Source organism: Vitis vinifera, chromosome 10 (assembly GCF_030704535.1).
Source record: "Vitis vinifera cultivar Pinot Noir 40024 chromosome 10, ASM3070453v1".
Lineage (NCBI taxonomy): Eukaryota > Viridiplantae > Streptophyta > Magnoliopsida > Vitales > Vitaceae > Vitis > Vitis vinifera.
Genome location: NC_081814.1, coordinates 25,108,084 through 25,120,194, shown reverse-complemented (window position 1 = coordinate 25,120,194; position 12,111 = coordinate 25,108,084). Strand labels below are relative to the sequence as shown.

Here is a 12,111-nt window from a genome sequence, read left to right as displayed (position 1 = left end):
TTTGTCTTTGCATATTCATTATGTTGAACATTTGCAATTATTATAGTATATGTGGAACATTTGAATTTTGTTGGAACTTCTAAAGAGCTTACAATAATAGTTGACTATTTGAAATGAAAGATCCTGAAAAATAAATTTTTTTTCTATATTATTATTTTAAAATAATTTAGAAAAATATTCTAATATAATTATTATTAATCAAATAAAGGATTCTAATAATATCCACTTATAATAATCCATAGTTTAATAAATAAACAAAATATTTATACCCAAATTTTAAAATAATGTTTGATTTTAAATAGATAAGAGATAATGCTTTATTCATATTAATATTTTTATATTATAAATCTCATATTATTTTATATGGTGTGCTCCATGATCCATTTGATCTTTTGCGATTTTATTCCTATTTCATTTTTTAGAAAACAATTTTCACTTTTATTTATAAAAATAAAATAAAATTGTAAAGACCAAATTAGTGTCACTTTTTCCATTTCTTGAGCTTAGTTTTTTGAAAAAAAAATATTGTGAAATCGGTATAATTGATGTTCAAAAGATTTGATCATATGATAATCTAGTAAATCTATTCACAAAAATATTTTCATCTACTAGATTGAAAAAGTTAAGATATAACATGGAATTTGGTGATTAAGAGATCTACTATTGAAGTTTAAAAAAAAAAAAAAAAGCATCATTATGCCTACATAAAGGGGAGCATATTGATATGAATACATTATACTCTTTTTTCTTTCCTCCAAATTGTGTATGCCCTAACATGTTTTACTAGCAAAGTTTTTTTAAGGAACACAACTATAATAATTAGATCATTTAAAAAATATTATACTCTTTTGCCCTTACTAGAGTTTTTTCTACTAGGTTTTTCCTAACAAGGTTTTAATGAAATATCAAAGGAGAAATGTTTTAAAATAAGAAATTTGTGCCCAATGAATTGATCTAGGCTGACAAGTCCATCCAAGGAGTGTGAATAGAAAAAGGGACCTGAGGATGTGGGATTTTGATATAAGCAGACACAATATAGGTAAACTTGATGTATAGTGCCTCAGTATAGACAAGCTCAATACACATCGACTTAAAGTGCGTTTGGCAGTGATTTTAAAAAGTGTTTTTAATCTTTTTTAACACTTAAAAAATTTTATCTTTCAAGCATAAAAAAAAAACTAAAAATACTTTTTAAAATCACTACCAAATGCACTCTTAGTAAATACCCCCTCAAAACTTAGTGTCAGCACTCTAATCACCTTGCTTGTCATCACCACCCTCGATCGCTTATATCTCATCCTCCTCAACTCTTGGAGGTGGAGTGGTGCCAATCTTACAAACCCAAGAACCATCAACAAGCTTCTTGAACTTCATCCTATTTCTAAAAATAATCCTCAAAAATTAATTGTTGAAAAAATGTTATTCAACAAACTGTAAAAAATTATAGGAGGTGTAGATTATTTTCTACTTTAATTTTCAAAGAAAACAAAAACTGGAAAAATATGTTTGGACGATATTTTTTTCATTTTTATTTTTCAAAAAACTGAGCTCAAGAAATGGAAAAAGTGAAACACTAATTTGGTTTTTAAAAAATTTTCTTAATAAAAGTGAAAATTGTTTTCTAAAGAATCAAAAATGAAATAGAAATAAAATCATACCCCGCACCCCATATAAAATAATACAAGATTAAAAAAAATAAAACATTATCTCTTATATATTAAAATCAAATGTTATTTTAAAATTTGGGTATAAATATTTTGTTTATTTATTAAACTATGGATTATTATAAGTGGATATTATTAGAATCATTTATTTGATTAACAATAATTATATTAGAATATTTTTCTAAACTATTTTAAAATACAAATATAGTAAAAATAAAAAAGAATAATACACAAATACTATATAATTATATCACCTAATAAAATATCATAGTATATCATCCTAAAAAAATAGCAATATTATTCCTTTTTAATAATACATCTCAAATATTGACATGTGTGTTGTATAGAATTTTTTTATTATGTACTTTTTTTTATGAAAACTTGAAGCCAAACAAGATTTGACAAATTTTATTTTTTAAAAACAGATCAGTTTTTCTTGAATAAAAAATGTAGTAAATAAAAACTGTTTTTAATAAATAAATAAAAAATGAAAAAACAGAAAAGAAACGAAACTAAATGTTAACTAAGTGTTTTTTTTTTTTTTTTGGCTCTTCTTATGGTTATGCTTGACTTCATTTTTGAGAAATTAAAAAATTTCGTTTAAACTTATTAGTATGTGTAAATTTTATTAGAAGTGTTTACAATTTAAAGAAAAAAGAAAATAATAAAATTTAATATAAAGATCAAAATAATGTTACTTCTTATAAGAAAATTTAAATTTATATAAAGGGCTATTTCATGTTAAACTTTTACTATAAAAAAAAATTTAAATACCATTCAAATAGATCCAAACTCAATAAGATAATTTTAATAAAAATATTTTTTTAACTTTAAATACAATACTTAGTAAAAAAAAATAGAGAGGAAAAAAGCACCTCCTATCAAATTTAAAATAAACATACTTAACCACTATTAATTTGAAATTTTGTCATATCTCTAGTACTCTTATCATTTATTAAATTTCATTCAAACTTAAAGTAAAAAAAAGTATTTGATGAAATTTGAAATTAATAGAGATCAAATATATTTAACCCAAACATCAGAAGATGTAATTAAAATCAACCCAAAAGAATCTTGTAAGTGTGATTATTTAATTATTTTAAAAATAAAAATAATTTTTTTTCATAGAAAACCAAAATTTTTAGTTTCAACCTCTACTCAATGAAGGTTATGGCTGCTAATGTTCTTACTTCTTAGAAGATTTAGAATTCATATGAAGTGCAAAACAACTTCATTACCTTGATTGGAAGATTAAAGAAAAAAAAAAAAGATAAAATTGACCTTCTTTAGCAGGCTAATGATCATCAACAAGTAAGCCCCAATATTCTTTTTATGTAGAAATGCTCTTGGATACATTACATAATCTCCATTGCTAATCCTTTTATGTAGGATGGAAATATGGGAACTTATTTCTTAAAATTCTTTTTGGCAGTTTGATATTATGCCATGAAAACATTTTTGAGAATAGTTTCTAAAATCAATTTCTAGGAACATTCTTCAAAATTGTTGGCAATTATTAATAATAAAAACAAAATTGTAGGACCTTTTTAAAACTATCCTTGAAAATTAGGGATGTAATTTGAACTCAATCTTATTTGGAACATATTTAGGCAACCCTTTTCACAATTTGGATTAAGAGAAACACTAACCCAAATTTAATTTTGTTGAACTTGGATTGAACTTATATTAGAAATTGGGTTGGATTGAGGTTCAAGTTGAACTTTACAATCCTATTGAAAACAATTTTCTAACTTAAAATATATATATATATATATATATATATATATATATATATATATATATATATACACATTTAATAATAATATATCTATGTTATAAAGAAAAAAAACTTTTTTTCATTCTAAAGACATAACAAATAAATACTTTGTCTATAAATACTTTATCTCGGTGTTATTGATACCCTCATATATCTTACAAATTGTGCATGACCAAATATAATATTTTTTATCAACTTAGAAGATACAATTCTATAATAACTTGAAGACAATGGAATGGAGTCAAATATATATAATATCTTCATGGAATAAACGACATGATTATTTTATTTGAAATAAGCAAAATCTCAATTGTTTGGATATGTGAATATTGATTGTAAAGCTTGATCTCAAACAAGATATATAACAAATCATAGAGATTTATCAAACAAATAATGGTAGTTACCTTTTCAAATTATTTAAAAATACTCCGCAATTCATGAAGCAAGTCATGAATATGGCTAAGGTTAGTGATCCAATATATTCAATGGATCATATGGGCTACCCTCCAGTACAAATAATTTGACCAAACTATATAAAGATAATGTTGTTTGTGTGGCACAAATCAAAGGAGGCAACAAAATTAAGTTTATCCCCATTCTTTTATGCTCATGAGCTCCAAGAAAACGGTAAAACTAGTATTCAAAAGATCTGATCATATGATAATCTAGCAAATCTATTCACAAAAGCATTTCCATTTACTAGATCTAAAAAGTTAAGATATAACATGGAATTCGATGATTAAGAGATCTAAGTGTAAAAAAAAATAGCATCATTATGCCTACATGAAGGGGAGCATATTGATATGGATACATTATACTCTTTTTTCTTTCGTCCAGATTATGTATGTCTTACCATGTTTTACTAGCAAAGTTTTTTAAGAAACATAATTATAAAATTAGATCATTTAAAAAATATTACAATCTTTTGCCTTTACTAGAGTTTTTTCTACTAGTTTTTTCCTAAGGTTTTAATGAAATATCAAAGGAGGAATGTTATGAAATAAGAAATTTGTTATGACATATCTCCTCCTGCTTTTCTATTAAAAAAAGGACAACTAGCAATGGAATGAAATATGATTCACACCCTTTTAATTTATTTCTTCCCCCCTTTCTTCTTCCCATACAACAATTTCATTTTTTTTTTTTTAGACAATTTGTTGGCAATGCTTATTTGGAATACAAATTGTCTTTTTAGAATAATCTAATTAAAAAGTGAAAACAGATGCATAAAAGTACACATTATCTTTATGAAAAATAAATAAAAATACATATTTTCCATATTTAAATTTACAAAGAATTCTATTTTTGGGACAATTAAAATTGTTCTGAAAACAATTAAAAATCATTTTTAAAATCAATTGTCAAAAACTATTTTTAAAAACCCATTTTAAAAAATACTACCAAACTGCCTTTTAAAAACTATCTTAAAAAATATTACTAATAAATCTTATTTTTTGTTTTATAGGACATGACAACATGAAAAATAAGTAAAAACCGTTCCTAAAGGTACCTACCGTCTTTGTTTCTCTTTGTTTCTCATTGTTTCTCAAGTTTCAGAGTTTGTTAGCGATTTTAGAAAATATTTCTAACATTTTTAACATTTAAAAAATTTTATCTTTCAAGTATTAGAAAGATCATAAACGCTTCCAAGAATCGATCTGAATCAAAAGGACGAGAACACCTTAAATATATATATATATATATAAAAGTCACCTTAATTTGGGAACAAATCTTCAAAAAACCGTTCAGTCGAAATGTGTCGATGCTTTGAAGTCAGAACCTGTTTTCTGTACTAAAAAGCAGAAAACTACTTACAAAACCAATTTCCAAGCAAACTCCAAGCTTTCCTCATTTCCTCCTTCCTTCAAACATGGTTTCTATGATCAATTCAACAAAACACAGTTCACTACTAGAATTTCATGGCAAAAATTCCCAAAATGCCAGTCAAATTCAGAACTTCAAAATTTTCTGCTCTTATTCATTCCAAAAAATGGCTGAAGGAAGAGATGGAAGAAGTAAAAGGAAAAAAAGAAACCGTATATGATGGGAAAATCACCCAACAAATCAAATAAATACACCCCCAAATCTTTTTGGGAGCCCTGGAACCAAAATCATCTACAATCAGCACCAACTGCCTCATGGATGGACTTGAAACCATCCCTTTCCAAGTATTCGGCCAGTTCAGCCTACAAAACAAATGAAGACCATAACGTGTTAAGAACACTAGGCAGAAAAAAGAATCACCTAACACTGAGGAATGCATTTGAAATATTGTCTTAAAAGTTTAATCACCTATGCTCATCATGGGTGTTAGAACATGATATACTTGTGAGTCGAAATCATAATAGCTTAAACTTTCAAGTAAATTAGTAACTCAACATGGTATCAGGCATCTGGTTAATTGGAAGTCTCAGGATCAAGTCCTCCACAATTTATTTCTTTGTTTAATCATCTCTAAATTACAAATTTGTGATTTGTTTGTTGTCAGTGCCTCCCACATGCAGGTAAAGGCCTAAGGTGAATGTGAACCAAATCCTATTAACTTAGGCTTTTAACTAAATTGGCAGATTTTGAAATTAACTGATGAATTTCACAAAGAAAGCTGCGTCTAAGCTTCTGTTCAAATCAATTCTTCGTAAGGTATCTGAAATTCAGAACAAATTTTAAAATGTTGTCTGTATACTAACTGCCTCAGGATAGATAAGGTCTAAAACTTAATATTTCTAATTATTTAGTTTCCTTGATTGAAATATTAATATTTTAGCTCATTATAGTTTGGCTTTCCTGGCTAGTAGAAGAACCTTAGCTGACCTCACTCTTGTGTTAGGTATCATCCAACTGATGTCTATATGACAGTGGTAAAGAGTTTCCAATTCCCAACTCAACAAAGCTAAGTTTCTGGATGTAAAAGAATATCCCGAGAATCCCACCTTGGACAGAGAAGATTCCATTGCCACTGGTTATTTTCTCATCACCAGACTCAGCTTTTTTTTTTCTTTTTTTTTTCTTCTGATCAATAAGCAGAAAATTGTATTGCAAAGAAGCGCTAAAATAGCGACCCACCGAATTACAGTATAGAGAAACTCACCCCCTTACAAAAGGACCCAAACAACAAGGAAAAAAACAAAAAACCTTTTCCCTCATCGCAAACACACCCAATCTATAAAAACCTCCTCCTCCGAGAAAGGCTTCTCCAGCCCCTCCACATCCATCTCTTCTAGCCTCTCAAAATTCAAACCATCTATACCGGGCTTCCAATCACCAGGATCTGCCAACGGACCTTGGAATGCTCTACTCACCTCCTCTTTGATTTCACTTTCCTCAGTGAACCACCTCCCATTCACTTTTACTCTAGTTAGATGACTCCTTCTATGAGCACTAGTCATCTAATGAAAAAACCTTGTGTTTCTATCCCCCTCCTTCAGCCAAATTTCCCTAGACTTATGCCTCCACGACACTTCTTCTAAAAGAACCCACTTTTTATACATCTCTCTTACCTCCTTCCTAGCTTCTTCTTCTTCCAAAGACAAAGAGCGAACACTCTCTTCCTTATCCCAAAAATCCATTAAATGCCATGCCTTATGCTTCTTAGAATCAATCTGACCAAAAACCTATTGATTCCAACTTCTCAGAATCAGTTTTAATGCCTTCAATTTTTCTGACAAAATGAAGTTGGCCGACCCACTAACTTGAATCCCCTCCCACCACTTTCTCAACACCTCTTCAAAGCCCTCCTCCTTCAGCCACATATTCTCAAATCTAAAAGGTGTGGGCCCTCTCCTCATTCCTCCCCCATCAAGAAGAATCGGAGAGTGATCAAAAACCAGCCTAGCTAGAACAACTTGAATGGCCCCCTGAAAATGAACTTCCCAATCTTCAGAAATGAGGAACCGATCAATTCTCGACTTTAACCAATTATTAAGACCTTCACTCCACGTGAACAGCCCCCCTTGAAGAGACAAGTCCCTTAGTTCTAAATCCTCAACCACCTCTGAGAATCTCCTCATTGTCGGGGACAAACGGCCTCCTCTACTACGCTCAAAAGGGAATCTTATCATGTTGAAGTCTCCTGCTACACACCACGGCTCATTCCACAAACCTCTAATGGCCCCTAGCTCACTCAAAAAATCTTCTCTCTCCACCTTCACAGTGGGCCCATACACTCCTGAAAAAATCCAGCAAAAACCATCCTCACAATTCTTAAAGCGACAAGAGAATGAATATTTACCCACCTCCATCTTCTACAGCACCCTATTATCCCAGAACACCACAACCGCCCCGCCGCACCCCTTGAATTCAAAGCCCCCCACTCCAAACATCTTCCTACCCCGAGACTTCTCACAACTCCACTAGTCATCTCCTGAGTTTTTGTTTCCTAGAGACACACTAAGTCCACCTTCTAGGTTTTAATCACATCCTTTATCAATTTTCTCGTCTCTATCATTTAGCCCCCTTACATTCCACGAAAGGATTCGAAGCCTCATCTAACACATTGTTGATGACCCCAATCCCCTCCTGACCCACTGTAATTTACCGACCATTCAAGTTTCTTCAGCTTGCGGTCAAATCTCGATGGTCTCTGTCCTTTCCTCTTTTTTCCGCTTACCCTCTCAAAACGGTCTCTTCTTTCCCTCATTCTATTAAGAAGTGTTTAAAATCTCACTTTCAAAACCCTTAGTGGGCATTCCCAAACAAAGACAAAACTTCGCCAAACAATTGTACCTCCACAACTCCACATCCTCTCCCTCTTTTTCAACCCTGTCATCTCTCCCCTCTTTTAATGGGAAAGATCCGCCAACAACCTTCTCACCGAGCCTTTCTTCCGCCAAACACACATTCAGAGGACTTACCGTCAACTCCCCTTCGGTTTCCTTCAAAAAGGCATCAACACCTCAGCTCTCCTCTACCTCAATCAAAGCCCCCTCCACCCCAGAGAAAGAAGAAGAAGAAGAGACTCGTCCCCCCCAAACGCAAACAAAAGAAGGCTCAAACAGGGAATACCTGGAAACTTCCTCCAAAAGGCATGCGTCCGCTAGGGAAAACCTTCCTGACGCCCCTTTCTCTACTTCAGAACAATCCCGCCGGCCAGAAGCTCTTCTGCAAACCACCCTTCTAATCGCAGTCGACAAAACAAAGCCCTAGCCTCTTTTAAAGGTTCATCCAAAAAGGCCCTCTGAGGATTCGAAGCCCAAATAGCTCCAACACTAGTCTGCCCCTCTTTCCAAACCGACTTGGGCCTGCTGTCCACACAGCTCAGCCCATCCCATAGAATGTTTGAAGGGTCGTCACAAGAAGCCCGCTCCACACCTATGCTGGGTTGCCCCTCCTCCCAACATGCCTTGGGCCCGCTTGTCTCCCTTTCTTTCAAAGCCCAACCCATTCTAGAACTAGAAATGATTGCAGGGCCTTCATACTCCAGGCCTAAGTTTCCTTGGGCTTGAACAACCTCACAAACGAGCTTGCAACCAACAAGCCTAGCAGACCCCTCCTTCTCACTTAAGCCCACCCCTCCACTCCCCTTTTCTCCAGCCTCACCACTGCAGAGATCCATGGCAGCACCTCCCAGCACAACTGGATTGCATAACAATAAGAATTCACCACTAAATGCATTGTTCCCGGAAAAAATTTCCCCCCATTCTTCACCAAAATTCTGGCCCATTGAAGCTGAGAACAACTTTTTGTTTCATCCACCTCAACAAAACCTCCACAGCAGTCATCAATTCTTTTAAACATCTCTCCACTCCAACAGTGAAGCAGAAGTCCCACCACCCTCACCCAAAATTCTTTTGCTTGGCTTCCTACCTGCAAGCACCCCGCCTCCTCACTCCATCTCTCTAAGTGCAGCACTTTATCCTTAAAGCATCACGTCCCCCTCTTTAACACTCTCTCTGCCTCCTCTTCATCTTCAAACACCAGAAAAAAGAAAGGTCCTCCCAGCTTCAACACTTTCACACTTTTTTTAAGATTCCAGCTGCGCTCCCCCCATTTTCTAAACGAAACCATCTCCGTCTCCACCACCGACCCAGCTTATTAGGTGAGCCAATTCACAAGATGAAACTTATATTATACCAGAGCTGTAAGACAAAGTTCAGAACAAACTACTAGTGGCCCCAAAGGAATTTGATTTAGAATTTCACCCTATGGATCCTAAGATTGGTTCAAGGAGAATCAGAAGAACGAAAATTTCCAAGTTCATAATGGATCTGTCCGTATTTCCATGTCAAAAGTTAACCCAATTAGTTCACCCCTGCAAAGCCACACATCCTCAACAGATAGATTTTGATAACCTACATCCTTAACTCATAGATAATGCACAAAGCTGAAAGTCATCTGCACATAAAAAATAATCAATTATAGAATGACATTTAGGATTACTCACCTTGATCTTATTCATAAGTTAGAAATATGATGCAGATGACTGTAATTGAATTAAATTTCTGGCTTTGCCAACACCAACTACATATGATGCTCGGATTCTCCAACTTCACCTTATGTACCCATGTCGACATAATTTGCCATAGGTGTGGGCATGGGATCCTAGTCAGATACTTCTAATTTGCTTAAGTTATGGCTGTTTGATTTTGATGTGTATTATTTTTTTTAACTTTCCTAGTGGATTATTACATTGAAAAAAGAGAGAGTTTAAGAATATTAATGGATAAGAAGAAAGATAAAAGATAAAAGAAAAAATAAAGGAAATTCCTCGCAAAGATATCTTACTTTTAATTGGGTTTTCCTTATTCCATTTATAACATCCTGTCCCCATGTCCATATCTAAATTCTGGATCCATTTTATCTGATTCCATGTATCCTAAATTTGGGAGTTCAAAGAATTTGACTCCAAGATATGCACCTGCCCTCAAGTCCAAGCAACATAGCCAACCACTAATAGGGATGGGAGTTGTGAAACTGAAATCAACCCTACAAGATCTAATGAGTACACCCAAGTCCAAACAACATAGCCAACTGCTAATAGGGGTAGGAGTTGTGAAACTGAAATCAACCCTACAAGATCTGATGAGTAGAAACCAGCTTTTTATGTTATTCTTATCATGCATGGCAATGAAGGAAAGTCATGGCTGAGAGAGCTGTCTTTCATTCAAGTGATTTTGTGTGGCCATATATGATGGAATGAATCCCATATAAAGATTTTTCACCAGGGAACATAACCAAAAAGTTTCTTCACACAAACCCCGCAAAGGCAACATGTATACACATATAATAATTAAGTTCTCATAGATTTCCTTGAAACCCCAAAAATTTAGAAAAGCATCAGAGTAAATACCTTTATTTGAGGAATAAGGGCAGGACCCTCATAAGCAAACTGTGTATAAAGCTGAACAAGAGTTGCTCCTGCTCGTATTTTTTTATATGCATCTTCACCACTGAACCAAACATATCAAACAAAGTTCAAAAAAAAAAAAGACTTCAGAAAAGGTGAATATATATATATACACATATGACCCACAGCTGTCATGATGACAAGGTTGTGCCGATATTTTACCTGCTAATGCCCCCACAGCCTATTAAAGGTATTCTTCCCTGGTAAAAATAATTAAAATTTTGCATCAGGGATTTATGCATGACAATTTAAATTCACTGGAAAAGGAAAGGAACACAAAGATCGAACAATGAGCAATTCTTCAAGCTGATCCAAAGGAAAATGATAAACTAACATCATCACTACAAATACGAACACAACAGCATCTACGTTTAAGGTGACCCTTTGTCACCTTATTTGTCCTGGCATTGAAGACACTCAGTTGTATTTTAAAAAGAGTAGAGGAAGGCAGTTTCATTTCAAGCTTTAAGGTGGGAGGGAGGGGTGGTAAGGGGATAGAGGTACCCCACCTCTTGTTTGCAGACAACACTCTATTTTTTGTGATACCTGTGAGGAGCAATTGAAGTACTTGAGCTGGTCATTCATATGGTTTGAAGCAGCATGATGTAAGACAACCCTAGGATGGTTGCCTACACTCAAATAGGTCGGCTAGAGTTTTTATTTTTACAGTGTAAGGTGAGGAACAAGGAATAAAGTTTATGATAGAGAAAGAAAAAAACAAAAAAACAAAATAGAGAAAAAGACGAAATGACAAAGATGAGATGGAAACCTTGAGTCTTACCAAGGCCTTCTAGGAGTCTCATCTAGAAGAAAATCAATGGAATCTCACCATTGAGGATTACAACACTTGCAATAAAACAACATAATATTATTAACATTAATCAATTCATTCATTTGATTTACATTGATTAGCCTTATTTATAAAATTATCTAAAAAATTCAAAGTCTACTAGGATTCTAATAACTCATTATGATTCTAATTCTAATTGTCTTATAACCTAGTTAGCTAATCCTAATTTAACTCCAACAGATATTAACATAGTTCTGAAAGGCGCGCCTAGGCTCGGGGCGGCGCGACGCCACCCTCCGGCGCCTCGCCTGAAGAGAGGCGACGCCCCTTCACGAAGGCGCCGCTTAGGCGCGCAAGGCGCTCACCTCCAGCAAGGCGCGAGGCGGTCGCCCGAGTCGCCTCCGACGGCCTGACCAGGTACGCGCTCCTCCTTCTCCTTCTCCTTCTGCTTCTTCTTCTTTTTTTTTTTTTTTTTTTTTTTTTTTTTGATCAGAAACGAATTCTTCTTCTTCTTCTTCTTCTTCTTCTTCTTCCTCCT

The 12,111-nt window shown here is 33.6% G+C and overlaps 1 protein-coding gene across 1 annotated transcript in view; it reads right to left on the bottom strand.

Annotated features, from left to right (window-relative positions):
• Positions 1–5,264: 5,264 nt before the first annotated feature.
• Positions 5,265–12,111, bottom strand: part of LOC100258316 (dihydroorotate dehydrogenase (quinone), mitochondrial) — a 29,311-nt gene continuing 22,464 nt past the window's right edge. Inside the window, exons 9-11 of the mRNA XM_002267707.5 lie at positions 10,946–10,983; positions 10,727–10,826; positions 5,265–5,627 (exon numbers count right to left, since the gene is read on the bottom strand). Coding sequence (XP_002267743.1) covers positions 5,553–5,627; positions 10,727–10,826; positions 10,946–10,983 — 213 coding nt within the window. The 3' untranslated portion in view covers positions 5,265–5,552. The remainder of the gene's footprint in view (positions 5,628–10,726; positions 10,827–10,945; positions 10,984–12,111) is intronic.